The following is a 25,063-nucleotide window of genomic DNA, read 5'->3' as shown; positions in this document are numbered from 1 at the left end:
TACTCTGATTAAAAATTAAAAGATTTGCTTGACTTGAGACCGCATCCTATTACTCGTGGAATCTGTATGTTTTTGTTTTGGCAGTTTGATCTCCACTTCATGAAGAAGATACCTATTGGTGCCGAAGCCTCCAATGTCCTGGTTGGTGAGCTCGATTTTCTCAACAGGCCAATTGTGGCATTTGTACGTCTCTCTCCAGCTGTCCTTCTCTCAGGACTTACTGAAGTCCCAATACCGACCAGGTAGCTAATGCTGATGTTTTCTATCTTCCATAGTTTGTAGGAGTGAATGGTTTCCTATAAAAGTAGTGGATACTTCTCTGCTGCACCTAATTATGCACATGAGTGGTAGGTTTTGAAATGATTAACATGTAGGTAGATGTAGAAATCACCTGAGCAGTAACATGCTGTGGAAGAAACATATGTGGAATCGCCATTTGTTATTTTAGTTTGTGTTCGTTAAGCAGGAATTTCAGCTGAAATCACTTAAAGTAGTGTGATCAACAACATCTGGAATGGATAGAAAGATGCCATATTTCAGCAGAAAAATGAAATTTCTGACAATGCAGCACTGGAATAATAACTTGCGGTAAATTCAGTGGTCAGATCAGCGTGTGGGTCCCTTTTTTAGTGCGCAAAAAATAGAAAACTGGAGTATCTCAGCAGGTCATGCAGCATCTGTGATGGCAAAAGGTGTAAGTCAATGTTTCGGGTTGGTGACGTGGGACTGATGCATTGTCTCGACCTAAAACGTTGACTTGCACGTTTAGCTTCCACCACGTCTCGAGGTGCTGCGAGGCAGAAGGTCGTCCCCAAGGTGCCTCGGCCATACTAGCCATTGCGGAACCCGCCTGCCGATGAAAGTCATCGAGCCCGGCCTCTACTCCCTGTGGACCAGAGAAGAGGGAGTCAGAACAGTGGGCCAGTGAGCAGACCCTTGATGGTGGAGTGGGCTGCTGGAGGCCCGGCAGCAGCCTGGGGCTCGGCTGGATCTGGTGCCGATCCAAAAGGCTGAGCATGTGGACTGAACATGGCTCATAGCTGCATGGAGCACTTAACAACAGCTGGGACTTGAAGTTGGCGCAATATCTGGCGATTCTGTATATTGTCTCAGTGTACTAGCTATACACACGTATTGTATCTGGGATGTTTATCTAAGATGTATCTAAGAGCTTATGTACAGTGATACCTGTACTGAACTATATACAAAAATGAATGACACGGTACCCTAATAGCATGTGACCAAGAATGGAACTCACTATCAAAACATGGAGGGGACGGGGGACACAATTTTTTGGCGGCCGCGCGCGCATGCGCACACTCACACGCGCGCGCGAGGCTTCGGAGGCTCAATCCAGCGCTAAATGCAGCTCAACTGCCTGTCTCACCGGGTTAACTAACAGCCCTGTCTGGACTGACGGGATACCAGCGCTGCTTCTCCGCGCTGGCCATATTTCCCGCAAGCCTAGGCAGGTTAACCTGGCGGGGATGTCGCCCACCTCTCAAAACATGGGGGGGACGTGTCCCCTCTGGCCCCCCCGGATTTTCCGCCCCTGCATGTGACCAATAAAGTACCATTGAACCAATGCTGTATGACCTGAGTTCTTCCAGCTTTGTTGATTTAGACTCCAGCATCTGCAGTTGTACCTTTTTTTGTTTGTCTTCATGCACGCATGTATTTGCAAGGATCTTTAAGTTTGTGCATCAGATGTGTGTCCACTTGCAAAGTAACTGGATAACATTTAGCATGTCATTAGATTTATTTAAAAAAATAAAATAATCTCCCCTACACGCATTCCAACATTACATTAGTGGAATGTAACATTTTCATCCACTATTGTGCACTCAAGAAGTTGATTAACTTTTGAATTAAATAGATCTTTCGCTTTTTTTCTCTCCACAAATGCTACCTGCCTCAGTCTCTTCAGCGTCTTCTAATTATGGATTTTATTTTTTTCACTATTTGCTTTTTGATCACAAGTTTTGGTAACATTCAATACCCATACATTCTGCTGATTGGCTAATATTTTCATTCACTTCACTATTTGACTGTCTCAAAATTATAAATTGGAAAAAATAAATTTGTTCCTGCCACAAGAAAAATAGTTTTTTCTTTAGTCAACTCATTTCCCCCACACATACCACTATACAATACTGAAAACTATTATATTATTGCAAAAGAAAAATCAATTATCCTTTGTCAAAAGCAATATTCTGCCTTTGCAATTCACCCCTCTCTCTGAGGCCTCCTGGGATTCAAAATCTAGCTGCAGTGTCAGATATTTCTCACTTTTGTTCTCAGGTTAGGGGAGGCACGGTGGCACAATGGTAGAATTGCTGCCTTACAGCGCCAGAGACCTGGGTTCAATCCTGACTACGGGTACTGTCTGTATGGAGTTTGTACGTTCTCCCTGTGACCGTGGGTTTTCTCTGGGTGTTCCGGTTCCCTCCCACACTCAAGACATACAGGTTTGTAGGTTGTGTTGTAAATTGTCCCTAGTGTGTAGGATAGTGCTAGTGTACAGGGTGATCATAGTCGGCGCGGACTCGGTGGTCTGAAGGACCTGTTTCCGCACTGTATCTCTAAACTATGGTTAAGAACTTGGCCAAGAGACAGTGTTTGGATAATGTAATATTGGCAAAGATTTTGCCAACCAATGATATTACTATTTTGATATTATCTGAATGGTGCACTGATGTGAACTTGGAATGGACAAAAAAAAAAAGATTTTTCTTTCATGAGGCGAGCATAGGATTTAGATATTGGTATACTGCGATTGGGAGCAAGAGGATAAACACTGCCCTTTCCTTCCTGTCCCACATTGTCCTGCCCATGATTATTTTCGGGGTGAGATTGTTCCAGGGTGTAGTGCAAATTGAACTCTTTTTGAGAACTGCATTAGCTTATCTAATTTTCGTAGAGCAACCTATGCAAGACTGGGAATTCTCTAGGATCCAGCACGCAGCCTACTGATCCATGATGTCTGGCGCCAGCAATATACTCTTTCACAAGGATCTTTTTAAAAAAAGGCAAATTCCAGTGTTTATATTGAATCGTGTTACAAAGACTGTGTTATAAAGAATGAATGAATAAGTTTATTGGCCAAGTATGTACACATACAAGGAATTTGCCTTGGTGCTCTGCTCGCAAGCAATTACACGACATACAGTAAATAATTAAGAATAAAACATAAAACATTAAGAACAAAACACCATAGTTTAAACATGTGAATGAAACAAAATACCAGAGCAATAGGAGGCTACAGACTTTTGGTTATTGAGTAGTGCTACTACTAGTGGGGGGAAAAAAGCTGTTTTTATGTCTGGCTGTGGCGGCTTTGACAGTCTGGCTTTTACACATCCAAGATGGTGCCCAACCCAGGTGACTCTTTGTGCGCTGGTCACAGAAGTGGATCTGCAATCACGCATTACAATCGCTCCATTCTTTTACATTTCTACTCTTAAAGCACATTTATTCACGTTGTTCCCTTTTATGATAGAACGGAGACGAGGAAATACTTTTTCACACAGAGTGGAATTCTCTTCCTCAGAGGGCGGTGGAGGCTGGTTCTCTGAATGCTTTCAAGAGAGAGCTAGATAGGGCTCTTAAAGATAGCGGAGTCAAGGGATATGGGGAGAAGGCAGGAACGGGGTACTGATTGTGGATGATCAGCCATGATCACATTGAATGGCGATGCTGGCTCGAGGGGCCAAATGGCCTACTCCTGCACCTATTGTCTATGATGTATCTCTGTATGGCTTAATTGTAATCATGTATTGTCTTTCCGCTGACTGGTTAGCACGCAACAAAAGCTTTTCACTGTACCTCGGTAAACGTGACAATAAACTAAACTCAGATTTAGTTTCAGATTTTCACAGAAATTAACAGTCCATCCATGCTGGTAAAATTGAGATATACTGGTACATTAGAGTTTTTTTAGGTGCTATTAGTCCTGGAATTTGAGAGTCTTTGTACCAGAAAGACATCCACTTGAGAAGCATTTCCTGTGCTGGGAATACAACGTGAACCTGTGCCTTCCTCTGGCATTCCTGTTACATAGATACATAGAAAATAGGTGCAGGAGTAGGCCATTCGGCCCTTCGAGCCTGCACCGCCATTCAATATGATCATGGCTGATCATCCAACTCAGTATCCCGTACCTGCCTTCTCTCCATACCCCCTGATCCCTTTAGCCACAAGGGCCACATCTAACTCCCTCTTAAATATAGCCAACTGGCCTCAACTACCCTCTGTGGCAGAGAGTTCCAGAGATTCACCACTCTCTGTGTGAAAAAGTTTGTTCTCATCTCGGTCCTAAAGGATTTCCCCCTTATCCTTAAGCTGTGACCCCTTGTCCTGGACTTCCCCAACATCGGGAACAATCTTCCTGCATCTAGCCTGTCCAACCCCATAAGAATTTTGTACGTTGCAATGAAGCAGCTGTCCCATTGCCCAACACGCGGTGTGGAGTGAACCTGTGAGGCTATGTGCAGTGGCTGACCATGAGGGTTGGTATTGTGTAGGCTGGAACAAACTCTGGTTTCTCAGCACTGAGATGTGGGGTTCAGGACTGTCACCATTGTGTTTGCTCCAAATTCCTGGCCCAACAGCACTGTCAGCAACACCTTTTTTTAGAGCTGCTTCCACAAGCTAACATTATCTTGCCTGTTCTGCTACCTTCAGGGATCTAAGAACATGTGTACATCACATTATACTGCTACTTATCATGCATGTAATCCCTTGCCTTGTTACCCCACCTGATATTTCACTATGCAATTCATATTGCACAATTCATATTGATTTCCATTTGCCACCTCTGTGCTTGCTTAATTATTATTGATATATAGTCTTATTCCCTTAATTCTATGAAATTTAAATGATACTATTACTTTCACATCTTAGATTACCTTTAATTTTGTTTCTGTTATCTCTTTAGATTGTGGAAAATGACAATATTTTCTAGTTAATATATTGGCAGTTGTATTAAATAGTAATTCAATGTTATTGTTCTGATCATGAGTTGCATAAATTTCATACCTCATACTTTGAAGTGCCCTTAACTAGCTTGATTAAATTAATCTGAAAATTATGCCAATGATTTATTCTCTGTTTGCCAAAAACTAGAACTAAACAAGCTGTTAGTGTGATTCAAGGGTTTAGAGATTTGCTGAACGGCTATGTGGGAGAGCAGGAAGCATTTAAAATCTGTTGTGACCATGAAGCATGAGAGCTGATTGTGTGGCAGAGATGAGGTAGTTGAAATCAGAAATGATGAGAGGGAAGAGATGGGGAGCAACTTGCCCATGTCAACCAAGATACCCTTGTAATTGATTTTGCTGTTCCAAACTTCAAACTTTTAAAAACCATTAAAAATGAAGAAAATATTTTAATTCTTGGACAACTTTTGAGTGAGTTAAAATCATCTATAAATGCCTAAAATCAAAAGTAATTGTTTGACTGAAGCAAAATGTATCAAATTATCCTGCTTTGTTTTGTAACTGCTGCCTAACGATCCCCCTTAAAATCAACGGAGGATCAGATCCTGCACCAATTCCCCAGCATAAATGCTGCGATAATAGTAATAGAGCATTTTGCCTGTGTCGTGATAATGCAAAAATTCTGGACTTCCATTTACAGACTTGGATGCAGATTTTTTCTTCTTCTGTTTTTATATAATTCATTTCCAATTTGAGCCGAATCTAGTGACTTGTGTAATAACGACAACAGTCTTTTTTTGAGCAACAGGTTCAATTACACTAGTGACACTAAAGTCTATCCTCTTCCAGGTTCATTTTCATATTGCTCGGACCAGTTGGAAAGGCACAGCAATACCATGAGATTGGGAGATCTATGGCCACTATAATGACTGATGAGGTAAGTCTGTACTTGGGTATGTGGAACCTATGTCATTTGGTTTAGGGTTGGTGCTGTTTTGTATGAGCTACAGCCCAAATAAGATTACTGCTTTGTAAATATATTGTGTACTAGACTATGTGGGACCCGTTGGGTCCCATGTTCACACGGGAGGGCTGGTCCCCCGACGCTATATTCCACCTGCCACCAATTCCAATATTGGTGGCCAGTGGAGGGGGGGAGCTTTCTGGAGTGCTGGTATGGGTGTTGTTGGCTGCAGTGACTACTGGTCTCCAGAGGGCTACTATGGACATTGTGGGCCAAATGGATTCTTGGGGTGGCAGCTCAGTCCCTCAAGCCTGATGTGCTGGCAGCTCACTCACGGCTGGTGGGCTGGCAGTTGACTCACGGCTATTCCTTGAAATTCCATTTCAAGCAGAGTGCTGGGCCACCAAATTCAAATCCATTTTCCTACCATTTTAAGCAGGGTGCAAGGCCACCAAATTCAACTGCAGTTTCTTACCTCTTCGAGCAGGGTGCAAGGCCACAAATTTCAAGTGCAGTTTCATACCACTTCAAGCAGGGTGCAAGGCCACCAAATTCAGGTTGTTTCCTACCACTTCAAGCAAGGTGCAAGGCCACCAAATTCAGGTTCAGTTTCCTACCACTTCAAGCAAGGTGCAAGGCCACCAAATTCAGGTTCAGTTTCATACCACTTCAAGCAGAGTGCAACAACACCACATTCAAATGCAGTTTCATACTATTTTGTGCAAGGCCACCACATTCAAATGCAGTTTCATACTATTTCAAGCAGGGTGAAACCACCATAAAACCCACCATAAAACCACACAGTAGACATTCAGTGTGTTCAGTTGATTCACAGCTCAGACAGAGTCGTGACCTCTCCCTCCCCCATCATGCAGAGACTGAGCCACACCCACACTTCCGGTTTTATAATCCCTCCCCCTCCCACTGGAAAAGGTGTGGCCTTCATGGCGTGATTGACAGGAGAGAGATTTTCAACATTTTTTAAACACTAATAACACTTTTGTTTTTCATTGATGGGAAGAATCCTCTGCACCTGATGAGCAGAGGGGAACTGAGTAAGATGGCCAAAAATCACAGCCGTAAGTTTTATCTAAAATCAATATAGTGCAAACAGGAAGTTGTCAAGTTTAGACAAACAACCATTTGCAGGCAGTGCCTTTTCACTTCAACCCACCCCCCCCCCCAAACAACCATTTACAGGCAGTGCCTTTTCACTTCAACCCAAACCCCACAAACAACCATTTACAGGCAGTGCCTTTTCACTTCAACCCAAACCCCGCAAACAACCATTTGCAGGCAGTGCCTTTTCACTTCAACCCAAACCCCCCAAACAACCATTTGCAGGCAGTGCCTTTTTACTTCAAACCAACCATATTTTCATTTTCAAACCACATTAAGGGCACTCACAGTTGAGTAGACATGTGTTCAGTGTTATTCAGAGCTCAGAGAGATGGCTTCCTCCATCTTGCAGAGACTGAGGCACAGCACCTCCTGGTTTTATAGTCCCTCCCCCTCCCTCCAGCAGGGGCAGCAGAGAGAATGGCAACTTTTTAAAAACATTAATATCTCCCTGATTTTTCATCGATGGGAAAAATCCTCTGGTCCCGGAAGGCGGAGGGGGGCTCTGAGCGAGGTGGCCAGAAATGACGGCCGTAGGTGGCGGCGTTCCCTCGGAAATCGCAGCACAGTGGGCCAAAAGCGGTCAAGATCAAACTTTTAGTAATATAGATTTCTCCTTGTGTACCTTTTCAAGGATAAAGTCCAAGTTTTTCCTCATTCAGTCACTCGATCACTAGCGATCAGCTCTGGTGACTGTTACCTTCCTCGGGTTAAACATCCTGTACAAAATGGAAAATTATGGAAATACTCAAGCTATGTCTGTGGGAAGAGAAAGTCGACCTTTCAGGTCAAAGACTGTTTGTCAGAATGGAAAAAGAAGTCGGAAGAAGTTTGTAAAGTTACAGGAGAGTTGGGGTTGTAAACAAGGTTATCTCCATGAGTGAATGGGAACAGTTAGAGAGTAAGAACATGCACAAATGAATGAAGGCATTATGAAATGCAGAGCAGGAAGACAATAGACAATAAACAATAGGAGCAGGAGTAGGCCATTCGGCCCTTCCAGCCAGCAGGTCAGGCTTGACATGTTCTCCACTCGCAGAGGAGATGAAAAGAAGAGGAGCAAAGGGGATGAGTTGATTTCACACATGGATGACTGATAAAGACCAAAATCGAGCCTCTCAAGGTTTTGAGATCAACATGAATCCAGAAGGCTGCAACGTGCACAAATGGAAGACGAGGTGCTGTTCTTCAAGTTTGTGTTGGGCTTCACTGTGACTGTGCAGGAGGTCACAGACCGACAGGTCAGAGTCGGATGGAGAATGGGAAGCTTTAGATTGAATGCAGGTGCTCCACAATGTGGTCACCTAATCTGCGTTTGGTTTCTCCATTGTCGAGAAGATCACATTGTGAGCACTGAATGCAGTGCACTAGTTTTGGAGGAAGTGCAAGAGAAACATGCATGAACTGGAAGAACTGTTTGGGTCCGTTGATGGTGAGAAGAAGTGGTGTTGCATCGCCTGGGATTGAAGGGAAAAAGAGTGGTTGGTGGAAATGAAAATAGCTCTGCCTGTTGCAACTCCAGCATTCTTTGGTCTTGGTCTCGCTAACTGCTCCCAATTGCTCACTGATCACTTTGTTTGCAGCTTCTCACCATGGTGATCCTAATTATCAAAGATAACCCCTCACTCTCACTCCACCTTCCCTACAGCTCAACAAGCTTCTCTTTGACTCCTTTTCATTGCTGATGAAGGGTCTCAGACCTGAAATGTTAACTGTTTCTCTTCCCATATATGCTGCCTGACCTGAGTATTGACAGCATTTCATGTCTGCTTTAATTTCCTAGCATCTGCAGTTGTTTAGAATTGTTTTCACTTGAATATTTTGTGGCTTGACTAAAGCACTGAGTGATTTTAATGAGATAGCTTCTAATTCTACTCTCCCAATACATTTGCTAATGTAAATCAATATTTTGTTTGATTTCTGCTCCACTCTGACATTTTAAAAACCTGCTTGACATGCCTTCTTTTTGCCATCTCATGGTAAAGTATATGATGGTTTACTGGTTGGCTTGTTTTAATTTGACTGCAGTCTGTTTGTTTCACTTGGATTGTCATTGTGAAATGCAATTAACAGATTCATGGCCTTGCCAACAAAACTCTGAGATTTTCTCCGACTGGACTATAGTTTGAATTTTCAACCCTGCATCCGCACCCCTCTCTCTGAATGACCTTTGATGCGTCTTCTGACCAAACCTTTGCTTGCCTGCCCAGATATTTGTCAGAGTTAAATTGACGATCTTGAAAGATCTTCAGTTTCCTCCCACCCTCCAAAGACATACAGGTTTGTAGGTTAATTGGCTTAGTATAAACATGTAAAAATTGTCCCTAGTGTGTGTATAGGGTAGTGTTAATGTGCGGGGATTGCTGGTCGGTGCGGGCTCCATGGGCTGAAGGGCCTGTTTCCGCGCTGTATCTCTCAACTAAACTAAACTTGCTTTTCCATGGAATGAAAGCTGCAATCTTTTGGGCCATAGGTAGTTCCTTTAAAAAAAAACTTAATGCGGTGCATTGTATCTGATCCTTACATCTTGCAAGATCTCATCACCAGCAAACTTGACTCAAATTTTGTGAAGGATGAATCATTTTAGAATCTCATTAGAAATAATATCCATACGAAAAATGTCCGTTTAAAAAATATTAAATGAAAATTGCTTAAAGCACTGTACGAAAGGCAGAGTGCACTTCTCATTTGTTTTGTCACCAGTTCAGGAATTCTATCTTAAATCTGTGATGCAAATAGAACGCATCATAAGCAGCAGTGGTAGATTGTAGCTACTGTCAGTCATGAAGCTGACAGTCATCTAATTGATGCAGCACCCAACTCACTCCTGGCACAGACAGATTTCTTAAATTCAGAAATAGAAATGAAAAATAGCTTAATTTTAAGTATTGCTCAGTTTTCCAGCAGTAAATGAACCAGCAGTAAATTAACCTGTCCAATTCTTTAATTTGTTTGTGATTATTGCTCACCAAAATTGAATAGTTAAATCAAATCTCACTGGGGGACATTTTCAAAAAGGCTGTTATTCCAAAGTGGGGGGGGGGGGGAGAGAGGATTTGTGCCTGGTGTGATTGGCTTAAAATCCCCAAAATCTATGTAATCTGTAAATTGCATGGAAATTAGAGTACAAAGGCAGACATGGGACACAATAAGGACAGCAGTATTTGTATCACCCACTTAAACACTGGTCCTGACTCACTCCGTTTGATACTTTCCAAGATGGCAGATAGAGGAACCAAATGTGGCAAAAAAAGGTCTGGTACATTATATAATAAAAATGAACTGCAGATGCTGGTTTATACTCATCTGTTGCCAGCCCTGTTTTGTCCTGATCCTTTATTGCTTCCAGTCTCTTTCCCCAACCGACCCCCCAGAATCAATCTGAAGAAGGGTCCCAACCGGATGGTCACCTGTCCATTTTCTGCAGTGATGCTACTTGACCAACCGAGTTACTCCAACACTTTGTGTCTGGTACATATGAATGAATGAATGAATGAATGAATGAATGAATCTCTTTATTGTCATTGCACATGGTACAACAAAATTTAAAAGTCAATCCCATGGTGCGATTCATAAGAGCAATTTTAAATATATAAGAAAAGGCAAAAATATATACATATAAAAAAAATAAAAAAATAAAAAAATTACAGATAAATAACAATAGCAGCTGAGGTAGAACCATTCAGTTGAATGTGAGTGTTATTTCTTATTTTGCATTGTTAAGTTCACGTATGGCTATGGGGTAGAAGCTGTCTCTGAGTCTGTTTGTGCGAGTTTTGAAAGACCTGTACCGTCTGCCAGAGGGCAGCAGGTGGAACAGGTTGTGTCCAGGGTGGGAAGGGTCCTTCAGGATGTTGGCAGCCCTGCCAAGGCAGCGAGAGCTGAAGATGTCCTTCAGGGAAGGCAGTGGGCAGCCAGTGATTTTTTGTGCGGTGTTGATGACCCCCTGAAACTGGAGTTTCAGCCCAGATTTCACTTATTAAGTACTGAAATCCCTCGGGTAAATTGAGATCAGGAGACACAGACATCGGAGTATCTATAATCAGAACTCTACCAAAAATGTTACCCTTTAATTCAGAGATGTGCCATTCATTAACCATTCTCACCCCAAGAACTACAGGGCAGTGATGTTGTTCAATGGTCTCACCAAACGAGGCACAGTAACATGTTGTTCCCCCCCCCCCCCCCTCTCGAAGGAGAAATTGGTGCAGAAGCAAAATAAAAGGAGCCTCCTGGAATGAAATGTTCCCACACAGACACTTGACACTCGATGTGGGCAGCAAACGGAGAAACTTTGACGTTCCATTTTGTCTGTCTCATTTATCTGCAGCTGATTTGTTTGAAAGGTGATAATTAGCAGGCAAGACAGGAACAAAGGGCGGCTTGGAGTGAAAACCAGGGGCACATCTTTTGTTCCATTTTTCTACCATATCTGCTTACTTGGATTTTGTCATGAATATTCCAAAAATGGTGATAGAATTCACTTCAAAACACATTATTTCACAGAAATTTAGTATCAGTCCTTTCATTTCAGAAAAGATTATCCTTCCCCTCCCCCTGCATACTATCAATATTTCCTTCTCTCAGCATCAAAGTCTGATAGAGCTAATAGCTAATCAGTTTTTAGCACTGTCAATAATAGACAGAAACCGAAGGCACAACTAGCATTCATTTAGCCTATTAATATCACATGGTCACGGGGGGAACATACAAACTTTGTGCAGACAAGCACCCGTAGTCAGGATCGAACCAGGGTCTCTGGCACTGTAAGGCAGTAGCTCTTCTGCTACACCACCGTGCTGCCCTGTGTATTGGAGAAATGGTTGTGATTCAGTGATGAAGAAGAATTCATACACTCTCCTTCTCATCACCCCCCCCCCCTTCACCTTTGCTATTGTTTATAGTCCATATTGGTTGAATAGTGTTAGCATAGGATTTGTACTGAGCCATTATTAAACAAGTACATGTGGACTTGTGGGCACATAATACAGCCCAGCACCAGGTTAGAGCAGTTTTTTTTTCATTTGTCAGCATCAATAACTGAATGTGGGTATTGGATTGGTGAGTGTGGAAAAGGTAAGATCTATATTTTTGCACTTCTTTTGACACCTGCTAACACACAAGTAACAGGAGAGAAGTTGGACGGAAGAGCAAGAGCAGACCACTGAATATTGTTGAGGGACAATGACGTTGTGGAAGAGGCCTGATGGCACAATCTGGGGTTGCATTTGCATGTTAATACGACCCTGCGGAATGGAGTATAAGTGATGTGCATCACAAAATGACAGGGCGTCATTTTATAAAATGCATATTTGTGAATGATAAAATGACAAGATGTAGGAAATGTTGAGCAGGTCAGGCAACATTTGTGGAAAGAGGAACAGAGGTAACATTACAGCTCAAAGCCCTTCATCAGATCTGGGAAAGAAAGTAAATTGGTTCTTTTGAAGTTTTTATTTTTTCCCCCAAGGAGAAAAGTGCCAGATCAAGGTATTGAGAATTAATGATGTTCTGTGAACTATTTGTGTGATTGAAACAATCATAATATGTCCTCCAGGGGTACCTCTGATCAGAGAATTTAAAATCGAAAATCCTTGATAAAACGAGCAGCATGAGTGAATGTTGAAGTGTGAAAGAGAGTGAATAGTCTCCTCCAATTTAAACTCTGCTCACAGCTGGAGTGGAGGAATTCTGCCAAACAGCAAGTTGCAAAGATGCTTCATGAAACACGATCATTAAATAAAACTGAGAACAGATTGACAACAAAACTAACCTGATACCTTGATTAACTAAAGGTAGACAAAAATGCTGGAGAAACTCAGCGGGTGAGGCGGCATCTATGGAGAGAAGGAATAGGTGACGTTTCGGGTAAATTAAACTAAATTCGATTTCTGATCAGACCACAAACAAGAATTGCAGATCTTTTATTAATCTTAACAAGTGGCATTCAAAATAGTCATTATCATACACTTCACTTTAATAAAAAGACTAATCTGAAAAATAATCTTTTTGCCTGCATTTCAGATTTTTCATGATGTAGCCTACAAAGCAAAGGATCGCAGTGATCTTCTTGCTGGAATTGATGAATTTCTTGATCAGGTGACTGTTCTCCCCCCTGGTGAATGGGACCCCTCCATCCGAATTGAACCGCCAAAAAACGTTCCATCTCAGGTACAGCCTTTCCATCGCAATCGCTGAAATCTTTGAAGAGGGTACTTGTGCACTATTTTGTTTTTGTTGTCCACGTGTGCCACCAGCAAATTGAACTGTAAATCACAATAATGCAATAACAATTGGGACTATAGAGATATGCTGAGCTATCAAAAGGGGATCAGAAGGCATTTTGCATTTAAACATTAAAAAAAATATTAAACTTATAATCTGGGATAATTGCTTCATCACATTGAAGGTGTGTAGCATTCCTACACGGACTATCTACAGACCTGCAGAATCTTTGGAGACTATGTGGAAATTACGTTTCACTGTGCCATGTCTCAGTCATACCTCCATTTGTATAATAGGAGAAACGGAAGCAACCAGGGATCCCAAATGGTAATGCATTCCACGTTGAGCACGAACCACAAGTGGGCCACACTGGTCCTGAACTGCAGCACACAGGAAGGTTTGTTGTAGCTTCTTGTATGGTATTGTTTATTAATTTAACTTCTCTCTGTTGAACTCATTCTCAACCTACCACACTCAGTCTCTCTCCTTCCTTCCTCTATGCAAATTGTAAACTTCAGCTAAATGACCACTGTTATAGTGCGTGCTATTGCCGTGATCTTGACTGGAACCTGTGCAGATGTTTGATGTGACTGAGAGACATATGGCAAGGTTTGGATCTAGATTGCGTTATGCCTCGTGGCCTCAAGAAAATGACTCCACCAGAGATTATGGAAGTTCAAAACTTTTTCCTTCTCTGTTCACCGACACTGAATTTGTAAAACTTTCCGATTCAATCAAAACAAAGCACCCCTATGCACATTCAAGTCTTTAAGAAATAAATGTTTACCCTATTGACTTAATATCAGCAACAGTATTTGAAGTTTGTAAGTCTTTTGAAACTAGTACCTGTTTTTTTTTTGTTTGGGCTCAATTTGTGCTTTGTACTTGGCCACTGTACCAATCAGATCTTGAATCCCATTCAGTACAACCGCCATGGCGCATGCTTATTGTGTCAAGTGATGTAGTTCATAAGGGCACTGGACTAATTACTCTTCTCATATTCCACAATGAAAGTCTCCATTAGAAATCTGAATGGGTCAACAATAATAGTGAAAACTCCAAACATATCAGGTGATAAAGTAAAATGGTCGAGAGTAGGAAGTAACATATCCGGCAGTGGACATTTTACATGTGGAAGAAAGAAATAGAAAAGGAATTAAGATTCCAGTGGGTATTTTGTACGTGCCCACTGGTTACAGCTATGAAGTAATACAACATATAAATGCAGAGATTAAGCAAGCAAGTAGGTTTAGTGAAGAATTTGATGCTGGAATATTTTGGTTGGGGCTGTTCTAATAACTCTGATTTCTTCTGGATAACCATCATTTTTGTTTTTTAGATTTCCACCAGTATTTCTATCCTTACTATAAGCCTTTAGCAACTTTACATTTCTGCAAATGTCCAACCCATCTGAACTTTTTAAATTTAATGTGTCAAATTGGGGCCAATTTTAATTATTTTTATTATGTCAATTATTGAATATTATAAAACTGTGTGGAACTACTACCACTTTCAAAGTGTGTTCAAGATGATGTCGTTTTATCGTACCTTTCCTATTCTATACCATTTAACCGACTGGTCATTGGCATTTAACGCACTGTTTTTTATTGTCCTGAAGTAACTGGCTGTTGGAATCTTTTTTGTTTCATGTGATTTATTTCAATTCTTCCAGGCCGTTTGGGGGTTTGATCCTTGACATTAAGCGGAAGCTGCCTTGTTTCTGGAGTGACTTCAGGGATGCCTTTAACTTGCAGTGTGTGGCATCCTTCCTGTTCCTGTACTGTGCCTGCATGTCCCCTGTTATCACATTTGGTGGCCTCTTGGGAGAAGCAACAGATGGATGCATAGTAAGAATGTCGAGGATGTTGATGCATTTAAATTGCTAATTTGGTGCCATTTTAATACCCTGCTTAACAAACGGGAGGATTAATCTTTGGAAAAATGAAATATCACTGAGATGGAAATGTCAGGTTTGGGAAATTTGAGATGTGAAAGTAATTGATGAATTTGCAAAAACAGTAATTGCTTTGCAAAACTCAGTCACATAGCATGGAGACAGTCCCTTCATCCCACCCAATCCATGCTGACTATCAAACGCCCATGTGTACCAATCCTATGCTAATCACATTTTATTTCTTCTTCCCACATTCCCATCAACTTGCTTAAATTCTACCTTTTTACATCTACATTCATAGCCAATTAACCTACTAAGGCGTCTATCAAATCATTTCTTAGATTGATGTAAATCTAAGTTCTAATCTTTCCATACAACTCAAGTCCCACATCCTTGGCAATACATCATTGAATCTCCTTTGCAACCACTCTTGAATTTCTTCCTGATATGGGGTACCCAGTATTGGAATAATACTCTGATTGGGGTCTGGCCGATGGTTTTTCTGAAGCTTTAGTTTAACTTGTGGGCTATTTACTAAACACAGATATTCATAAAGACATTTAGTAATATGATAACTGTATTTTCCCCCAGCCCCCCTTCCCCCCCTCTCCCACTCCCCCCTCCCCCCTCCCCCCTCCCCCCCCCAAATTGTTTCTGATGCCATTACCTACAATTAATTTGTGGATTTCCTCTCCAGAGCGCGATCGAGTCCTTGTTTGGGGCATCTATGACTGGAATTGCTTATTCTATCTTTGCTGGGCAACCTCTCACTATATTGGGCAGTACAGGTCCTGTGCTAGTGTTTGAAAAGATTTTGTACAAATTCTGCAAGTAAGTAACTATTAACAGAGGGGTTAATAAAACTGCAGTTACTGCAAGTTGCCTGAAATGAAAATATAGCAGTAAATCAGCAACTATGAATAGAAGATAAATCTAATGATTATGTGAATTCCGTGACATTCTGGATCCTGGAGTCCAATTTGAAAAGCTCTGGCCAACAAGTTTTCCCATTGGTAAACTGTTTGAATTTTCTGATTAACTTGTGATTCTTTTTTTTTCGGTCCAGTTCCGGTTGTCTAAGATTTTATTGCAATAGTGAGTGTGACAGAAGGAGAGATTACTAAGATAATTAGGTGAGGGAGCAGCATTAACAGTGGGTAGACAAAATTGCTGGAGAAACTCAGCGGGTGTGCCAGCATCTATGGAGCGAAGGAAATAGGCAACGTTTCGGGCCGAAACGTTGCCTATTTCCTTCGCTCCATAGATGCTGCCGCACCCACTGAGTTTCTCCGGCAATTTTGTCTACCTTCGATTCTCCAGCATCTGCAGTTCCTTCTTGAGCATTAACAGTGGACATAGAGGTTTTCTCATTTCTCTGGTATTATTGTTTTTTTCACCTTGTTAGATTCTATCTCTCTCCCAATGAGTTCCTTCAATGTCTTCATTGATCTGGTGAGATCAGTAGACCCCCACTCCTGCTGAATCAATACAATTTAATACATCCTAACATAAATTAACACCTGTATATCCAGATTTTGGGAATAAAGTATAGCACAAAGATAATAATTCACCATCTCTCACTCCTCGACTGCAGAACATATTTGCTTGGAATGGCATTTCTGAGTTTGATGATGTTGCCTGGAATTCAGATATGTTCACCACTAAATCTAATTTCACCTGTTTCTAATTAAAAACATTTATCTCTCCTGTTCATAGGGACTATAACTTATCCTACCTTTCTTTGAGAACGACTATTGGACTCTGGACATCATTCATGTGTATCTTGCTTGTTGCCACAGATGCAAGCTCTCTTGTCTGTTACATAACTCGATTTACAGAGGAGGCATTTGCCTCTCTCATCTGTATTATTTTCATCTATGAAGCTCTGGAAAAGCTGATCCATTTGGGAGAAATCTACTCTTTCAATATGCATTCAGATCTGGACCAGCTTACTCAATACTTGTAAGCATCATAGTTTTTCTTCCTTGTCAAATGTTCTCTGTTTCTGCAGTGTTAGCATTCCATGGGAGCCAGTTGCTGTACTTAAGTTGAATTATTATTTTTGAAGTATGAGCCAAGACTGAGTATTGGACAGATATTTCACCATAACAATTTAAATTCTGTTTCATTATGGACCCAGCAAAAAGTCATTGAATATCTACCTCGTGCTAAAATCGCATTTTACTTTCTCTTCCATCTTCCATACTTTGAGTCTTCCCGAACCAAAAACTCTGGATGACCCAGACCTAGGCTAGATTACTTTCCTCCCAGCCGTGGCAAACTGATGCTGGGCCTTCGGGGCTCTTAGCTGCTCAAGATAGAGCAACAAAATCTCTTGCAATCGCCTCCTGAAAATAATGGTCGTGTAGGGCAGCTCTGCACAGGAACACTGCAAAGGCACTTGGAAACTGGGACCTTGGGAAATGTGGCAGTGTAATTGGTGTGAAATAGCTTGTAGATTTGCAATAGATTAAAAACTGTGATTACGCTTATTTTAAATCTTTGTTGTGATGTGTTTTTACATTGTGGTCAAGATTATAATGTGACTGTGGGAACCTATGCTGAATTGGAATTGCAATCACTGCTATGTCAGATTAATCCTTCACATGCAACATGAGGAAAGGTTGCCAGGTTCCACTTCCTCCCTTCACCCTGTCTTTCTCGCCACTTTCCCAGACTCCCATATACTGTGCCTGTATGTCCTGCTCTTAAGCTACTGTTTTGGTAGCTGGTGGCCTCTACCATGGGAAGGTCACAGTCCCAGCTAAGGCTAATTGTTTGAAAATATCCCCAGTTCTATCCTGGAAGGATTCAAATGGACAGAAGTTCATCATCACTGCCACCTTCACAGGCACAGCCAATGCACGCTTTGCCCTGCAAAGGCTGATGTTATGATTGCAGCACTAGGTAAATTTCGTTCAGGGACTCCTGTCTTGTGCACATTTCTTACACATGTTTATGTTGAACTTCAGTTCAGAGAGTTATAGAGTCATAGAGAGAATCATAGAGTGATACAATGTGGAAACAGCAATGTCCCAGCTACACTAGTCCCACTTGCCTGAACATGTTACTGTCTGAACATCTCAGGCAGATTGTGCTTCCTATTGAGAACACTTCTAACAGTTTGTCCTGCATCACTGCCCTTCTGCGTATTCTCCCAGTTGTGCTATGTCCTTGGTGAATGCATGCCAATGCATCCATATATGGGAGCAATTGATTTCAGAAGTTCAAACAGGAGCAGAATTAGGCCATTCGGCCCATTGAGTCTACTCCGTCATTCAATCATGGCTGACTTATCTTTCCCCTCAACCCCATTCTTCTGCCTTCTCCCCATAACCCTTGACACCCTCACTAATCAAGAATCTGTCAATCTCCACCTTAAACCCCCCCCCCCCCAATGATTTGACCTCCACAGCCGACTCAAAAGTGCAAAATACAAAATGCTTGTAGAATTGAAATGTGTGCACTTTCATTTTCCAGTTGGCATATCTCAGAGCTATGTGCATGTACCATGGATCCTACTTTAAGTATTAAAGTGCCCCCATCGAGCACAATCAGTGGGCATTGCAAACTCTGCTTTTGTGACCGGTGATTTTAAGGGGACACTATTTTCTCCAAATTAAAACAAAACTATTTTCACTGAGTGAAATATATTAATTTCTTTCCTGCCAATAATTTGGTTAAGATTGGTTCATGTTGAAAACCACACATTCATCTGGGCACATTAATGTATCTTGTATGTAATTTTCTGTTTCTGTTTGTAGCTGTGTATGCGCAGAGCCTCATAATCCTAACAACAGAACTATGGTGTACTGGGAGATGCAAAATATTACAAAATCATCGGTCCCTTGGGCAAATCTGACTGTCAGTGTAAGTTAAAGTGAATGTCGATTGGTTGTGTTTAGGAAATGATTAAGAGTACGATTGAAGGGGGATTATGAACAGTCTATTGATTAGCACTGCTAATGTTGTGAAGAACGTAATAGATAACACACTGTGTCTTTAAAATTAAGTTTTCATGGCTATTGTGGCCAATAAAGCACTCTTGACTCTCTTTTGCTGTAATTTTGTAGGCGGGCTGCTAATTACAGGGAGTGGATATTCAATTGTTTTAAAGATAGTCAGGGATTTAAAATTGAAGAGAGTGGTCAAGCATAATTATTATCATTAATAGCTATGGAGGATTACGTTTAGGTGCTACGTATTCTGATATTTGTGTGGGTTTAATATCTTTGGCAAAAATTGGGGGAGTTGATGGGAATGTCTGGGGAATAAATTGTGTCATTATGGGATTAGTGTAAACTCATGGTTGGCACAGACTTGGTGGGCTTTTCTGTGCTGTATCTGACTAGATCAACTTATAAACATTTTCATTCAGCAATAGTTATGTGTGTAATGTAAATGAACTTGAGATGGTAAACACTAATGGATTCTACTATTGAATGTTTGTGTTTATTTTGTAAATTGAATTATTCAGCAAATGTAACATTAATTCCTGTGGAACCTTCTACTTACTGCCACAGCGCTTTGGGGAAACTACATTATGAGCAAGGCCCAGGTTCTCTGCTATTTTTTTTCCGTGGTGCAAGGATAAAAGTCAAATTCAGGAGAAAGTTGTTGATCAATAAATGGATGGTAGAGAGTACATGACACTGCTTCTACCTAAGGCAGGGTCAGTCGGATATTTCCTCTTTGCTGGCCAGTCCTGTTAATGTGAGAGATGGGTGAGGATTACATAAGGAAGACTTTTGTAGTGATATCATGTGAAAAACACTTCATACTGTAGATGTCATAACCTGGTCCTGTCTCTGAAGATTACTTCAGTGGTGTAATACAGTTCCATACAGTGAAGAAACCAATGCAACGGTGCTCCAAAATGTCGTCTACTGCAACATGTTTAATATGATCTGTTTGCTGTTCTTCATCATTTAGGACTGCAGGACATTTCACGGTGAATTTGTTGGCCCTTCGTGTGGACCTCATGGACCACACACCCCAGATGTCCTCTTCTGGTCTGTAATACTATTCTTTTCTACATTTACCCTATCAGGGTTCCTCAAACAGTTTAAAACAAGTCACTATTTCCCAACTAAGGTATGTATAATTTCTTCATCTCATTTTCTATTAAACAAAATGATATTTGTCAAGAGTTTTACAGATTCTTATTTACCACATAAGGCTGTTTTTATTTAAACAAAGAATACCAAGTAATGAATGTAGCTCTTATGAATACAAGGACATGTATATGGTCTTGTTCCCGACTTCTAATGGAATACTTTGGTTTGGTAAAGGCCATCACTAGAAAGAGAATTTTACCGAATAAGGGTAGACCATTATTTATAATGCATTCCTTTGGATGAAATTACATTTAGCCAAGGCTATGCTGTTAATTATTTTTCTCCATTTGATTCTGGATACCATTTATTACATGAAGCTAGAAATGATCGTTGACAAACTTGACTTTTATTTGAAAAATATTCTCCCATTTATTATTCCTGATGGCCAGTAACACTGTTTTGTTCATTAATTATATTTACTGGCAGGTGCGATCAATGATAAGTGATTTTGCTGTTTTCCTGACCATCTTCTTCATGGTTCTTATTGACTATGTCCTGGGAATACCATCACCAAAGCTTCAAGTTCCCAGCATCTTTAAGGTAACAAAATAAACATCATTTGGAAGACTGTTCGAGATACTCAAAGGAATAAGTAATTGGTAATTAGTTTGAGACGAGCAAAGTAAAGGCTGCAGTGCGATGGGCATGTGTAATGATAATAATGAGTACAAGGTACTTTGTATTCTAAGGGGTATGGATAAACAGAACGCACATTTGTAAAATAATCTTATTCTACAATAGCGTATCATTTACTGAATCTCAGACCAAACAGTTTAGATTTAATTACTTAGCCGGTGGTGATAATCTGAAAGATTACCCAGAGGAATGTATTCATTCAATATATAAAATTGGAAAAGAAAGCAACGATGAGGAATGTACCTGACCACAGATTACCTGTACAATGTTCCGCTGCTTCTGTCCAAGCCTGCATTGTCCCTTCTGCCCTTCACCCATAATGCCTGTTAACTGATGCTTTCCCAATGAACTAATGCTTCAGTTTTAAAATACAGGCTTGAATTTAAAATCCCTTCATGATCTATGCCCTTCTTTATTTGTGTGACCCCTCCATCTTTTTTTTAACTGTGCACATACCCCCACCCCTCAAAAACACCTCCAATTCTGGCAACTTGTGCATCTTGAACCATTGCAACAGGTCATTTGATCTGTGCTGCTTACCAGTGGGAGAAGATCTGAATCATAAATGACAAACCTTCCATTGTAGCTGCAAATCTAATTGCCAAATGGAGTTTGCAACACACTACTTCCTGGGTCTCTGTAGTAATTGCAGTAGCTTTGACCAGACTGAGCAATTGTGCAGAGGGTTCTTCCAGTTAGTGGGAATATAGAATTAAAATCTTGCCCGACTTTGCTGTATCGGAGCTCTGACCTTTTACATGACAGATGGCCCTGCCGCAGAGTCTATGGCAGACATGCTACAAAGGCGAAAGGACTCAGTGCTAGAGTAACACAGTAGGTCAGGCAGCATCTCTGCAGAACATGGATAGGTGACGTTGTGGGTCGAGACCCATCTGCAGTTCTTTGTTTCCACATGCCACAAAGACACGTGATCTATGTCTCATGCAGCAAAGCTGATGAGCATTCTGAAGAGATCTATATGGACAGTAGGCTGGTTCAGTTGTTGAGAAAGATCTCATTGTTGATTTGTCCCAAGTGACTCCAAGAATATGTCTGAAGCCATTCAATCTCGGTTTCTGCTTGGAGTGGAAAGGAAGGCACTGAGCACACAACGCTTAATATATGTATAGACAAGATGGCGGCGCGCACAGTCGCAGCGGCTCGGAGCTCTCCCTCTAGTTGCCGATTTTTAGTGTTTTTCGTGTTTTTTTTAATGTTTACTTTCTTTTTTAAACTTATTTTTATACTCATATTCCTGTGCAGCTGGAGGACTGCTCCAACAAAATTTTGTTGTCTTGTACAATGACAATAAAGATTATTATTATTATTATTATTATTATATGCAGGGTAATATTATAGCCATGGTGAGAGCCACCAAACTAGAAATGCAGTTGAATAACTTCAAAATTTGGCTGACGACAGTAGTCAATTTGATGACATCTGCAAAGGGAAACTACAGTATTAACATACTGTACACTCTCCTCGGATATATGTTGCTAATGAGAGGGTGTAAGATTGCACTGATGCCAGTAATTTGCAAAAATATCTTTGAAATTAAAATCAAAATTCTGATCCTTGTACTGTGTGTTCATTTGCAGCCAACAAGAGATGATCGAGGATGGCTAATTAGTCCCATCGGCCCAAATCCCTGGTGGACTGTCATTGCTGCCATTATCCCAGCTCTACTCTGTACTATTCTTATTTTCATGGACCAACAGATCACTGCTGTCATAATAAATAGGAAGGAACACAAGCTGAAAGTATGAATTCTTACTAATGTTTAAGTTTTTTGTAAATGAAATTTACAGATAATTTAAAGTAATTGATAGTTTAGTGTTGTGCGGATTGGATTTGTCTGCATCCATTGCAATATTAGTGGAATGTACAATTGAAAGCTGCATTTTAATCTTTAAGTTGACTGCTTTGGTTTTAAAATGTGTGCAAGAACTTTATAATAACAATGTTTCAGTGACATTTCATGTTCAGTGGATGCATGAGCAGGCAGGGAATGGATGGATAGAGACGGTATCAGGTAGATACACAGTTTAAACTGACATGGTCAGCACCAAACTCGTAGGCTGAAGGGTCTGTTCCTGTGCCGTTGTAGGCAGTTGGTCACAATTTAGATTCTAATTAATTTGTTTTTCCTCTCCATAGAAAGGATGCGGCTATCACCTTGACCTCCTGATAGTGGCTGTAATGTTGGGTGTGTGTTCAATCATGGGCCTGCCATGGTTTGTCGCAGCAACTGTTCTCTCCATCTCTCACGTGAACAGTCTGAAGCTGGAATCAGAATGTTCAGCTCCTGGTGAACAGCCAAAATTCCTCGGTATTCGAGAACAACGTGTCACCGGTCTGATGATCTTCGTTCTCATGGGCTGCTCGGTCTTTATGACGACTTTCTTAAGGGTAGGTCAATAGTGGAAGTATTAAGCAACTGGTTGGCGCTGTAAATTTGTTTATAATGTAGTGTGAAATACAAACCAGACTTTTAATTAGATTATAACAAATTCTGTTTAATGCTTGCAAAGAAAAATACCAGCTCAAAATCCAATTGATTTAACAAACTTAAAACTTTAGAAATAAACTGCAATGTAACTAAAGAGGTTCATAACCACATTTCTAATTGAACATTTTTTTTCAAATTACGGACTGTTGTGTCCTAATTTCCTGGTGTTTCACAGGTGGGCTGCCATTTGTGTTGGCTGTGGGTAGGTAATGAGAGGGCAAGATGGAGCAACACATCCAAATAGCCTAATCTCCCAGCTTTGCTTGTAATAGATTTTTAGCATTTTAACATTAAATGAAATTGATAATGTGTTATAAAGCACGGATGTTTCCAACGTCTACAGATAAATAGCCCTGTCTGGTGAAAGTATGTTGCAAGTATGTGATGTACAGCAAAACAGTAGTTCAATTACCCGCGGTCACAAGCCCGAGTTATTGTTCTGGAAAGATGAGTTTGAATCCCACCATGGCAGTCGGGTAATTTGAATAAATATTATCTTTTAATTTCATTATGAAATGTATATTTGTTTAGAATTATCGTGTTCCTTGTTATCAATATTTGACATTAATTATCTGTTGGCAAATCTTTAGATCTAATTTCCATTCTACATTCAGCCATCTTGCTATTTAATTGACTTTAAGTTCAAGTTGTGGTTTCTGACTGACGTGGTCCCTTTAGACTGAAAATAGAATGGGTTCATAAAGGAAGCCTTTGTGGATACACAAATGCATTCAATGGCTGCCTAAATTCTTGGGGAGCCAGCAAAGCTGACAAATCAACTCCTGAGATGCCATATGTTTCTCATTGAAATCAAAGCGAGATTAAATTATTTATTATTAAATACAGCACAGAGGGAGGCAGAAAATTGGGAGACATGCAGCGATCTGCTGCAGCTGCTTGGATAGATTTTGTGGGGGGACGTTGAGTCAACCTGACCTTGAACTTCTCGGAGAGAACAGTTCTCGAAGACCATATGCAAAAGGTTTCTGATCAACCACTAGTCAGTTCAAATGCTACCTGGTCATGATAGCAGCGTACCTTTAGATAGAAATAAATGCCACAAACTAGTCAACTGCCCCTGGTTTGACTGAGCCTCTCCACTCCTGTCATTATATGGAGCTTTGAGCTCAGTCTATGACTGTATGGGTGGAAATGTGTGCATCATTAAAGGAGAGCAACTGATGCCTGGAATAATTTGAGCTTGCTAAAGTGGATTGTGCATGAAAATACCCAGTCCAATTGTGTGACCAATATAATATTTGCCTGGAAATAATTGCTGAAATGCATTAAGCTGGGTGAACCTAATTTTCCCTGGTTAGCAACCATAAACAAAAGGCTATGTGATCCAGTTTCTGGGCTTTTGCCTTTTTCACAAATTTGTCTTTTACATTGATGCTGCAAATTGGACACATAATGTACTTGATTAAATTTAGAACTGCGATGCACAGTATACACTATATCCTTTGAATAGGCATCATGTATGAGCCATTGAATCTACCAGCCAAAGCTTGTATGAAGTTACAACTAAATATAAACGTGGATAACAAAGATTAGGAGGTGATAAGCAGAAATTTTATAATGAGTAAATATAATAGACAATGCCAGTAATGGATTGAATTTTATTTTGGTAATTTCTACCAAAGTGGAATAGTTTCTACTTGA

The 25,063-nt window shown here is 40.7% G+C and overlaps 1 protein-coding gene across 1 annotated transcript in view; it reads left to right on the top strand.

Annotated features, from left to right (window-relative positions):
• Positions 1 to 25,063, top strand: part of slc4a8 (solute carrier family 4 member 8) — an 84,653-nt gene that overhangs the window by 41,837 nt on the left and 17,753 nt on the right. The window contains exons 8-19 of the mRNA XM_033015545.1: positions 85 to 242; positions 5,787 to 5,874; positions 13,045 to 13,191; positions 13,542 to 13,642; positions 14,918 to 15,092; positions 15,837 to 15,970; positions 16,856 to 17,101; positions 18,904 to 19,009; positions 20,072 to 20,233; positions 20,683 to 20,796; positions 22,491 to 22,652; positions 23,050 to 23,301. Of these exons, the coding sequence (XP_032871436.1) occupies positions 85 to 242; positions 5,787 to 5,874; positions 13,045 to 13,191; positions 13,542 to 13,642; positions 14,918 to 15,092; positions 15,837 to 15,970; positions 16,856 to 17,101; positions 18,904 to 19,009; positions 20,072 to 20,233; positions 20,683 to 20,796; positions 22,491 to 22,652; positions 23,050 to 23,301 (1,845 nt within the window). The remainder of the gene's footprint in view (positions 1 to 84; positions 243 to 5,786; positions 5,875 to 13,044; positions 13,192 to 13,541; positions 13,643 to 14,917; positions 15,093 to 15,836; positions 15,971 to 16,855; positions 17,102 to 18,903; positions 19,010 to 20,071; positions 20,234 to 20,682; positions 20,797 to 22,490; positions 22,653 to 23,049; positions 23,302 to 25,063) is intronic.

The sequence above is a fragment of the Amblyraja radiata genome, chromosome 46 (genome assembly GCF_010909765.2).
Source record: "Amblyraja radiata isolate CabotCenter1 chromosome 46, sAmbRad1.1.pri, whole genome shotgun sequence".
NCBI lineage: Eukaryota > Metazoa > Chordata > Chondrichthyes > Rajiformes > Rajidae > Amblyraja > Amblyraja radiata.
Note: the sequence above shows the minus strand (reverse complement) of the source record. Positions and strands in the feature narration are given on the sequence as shown.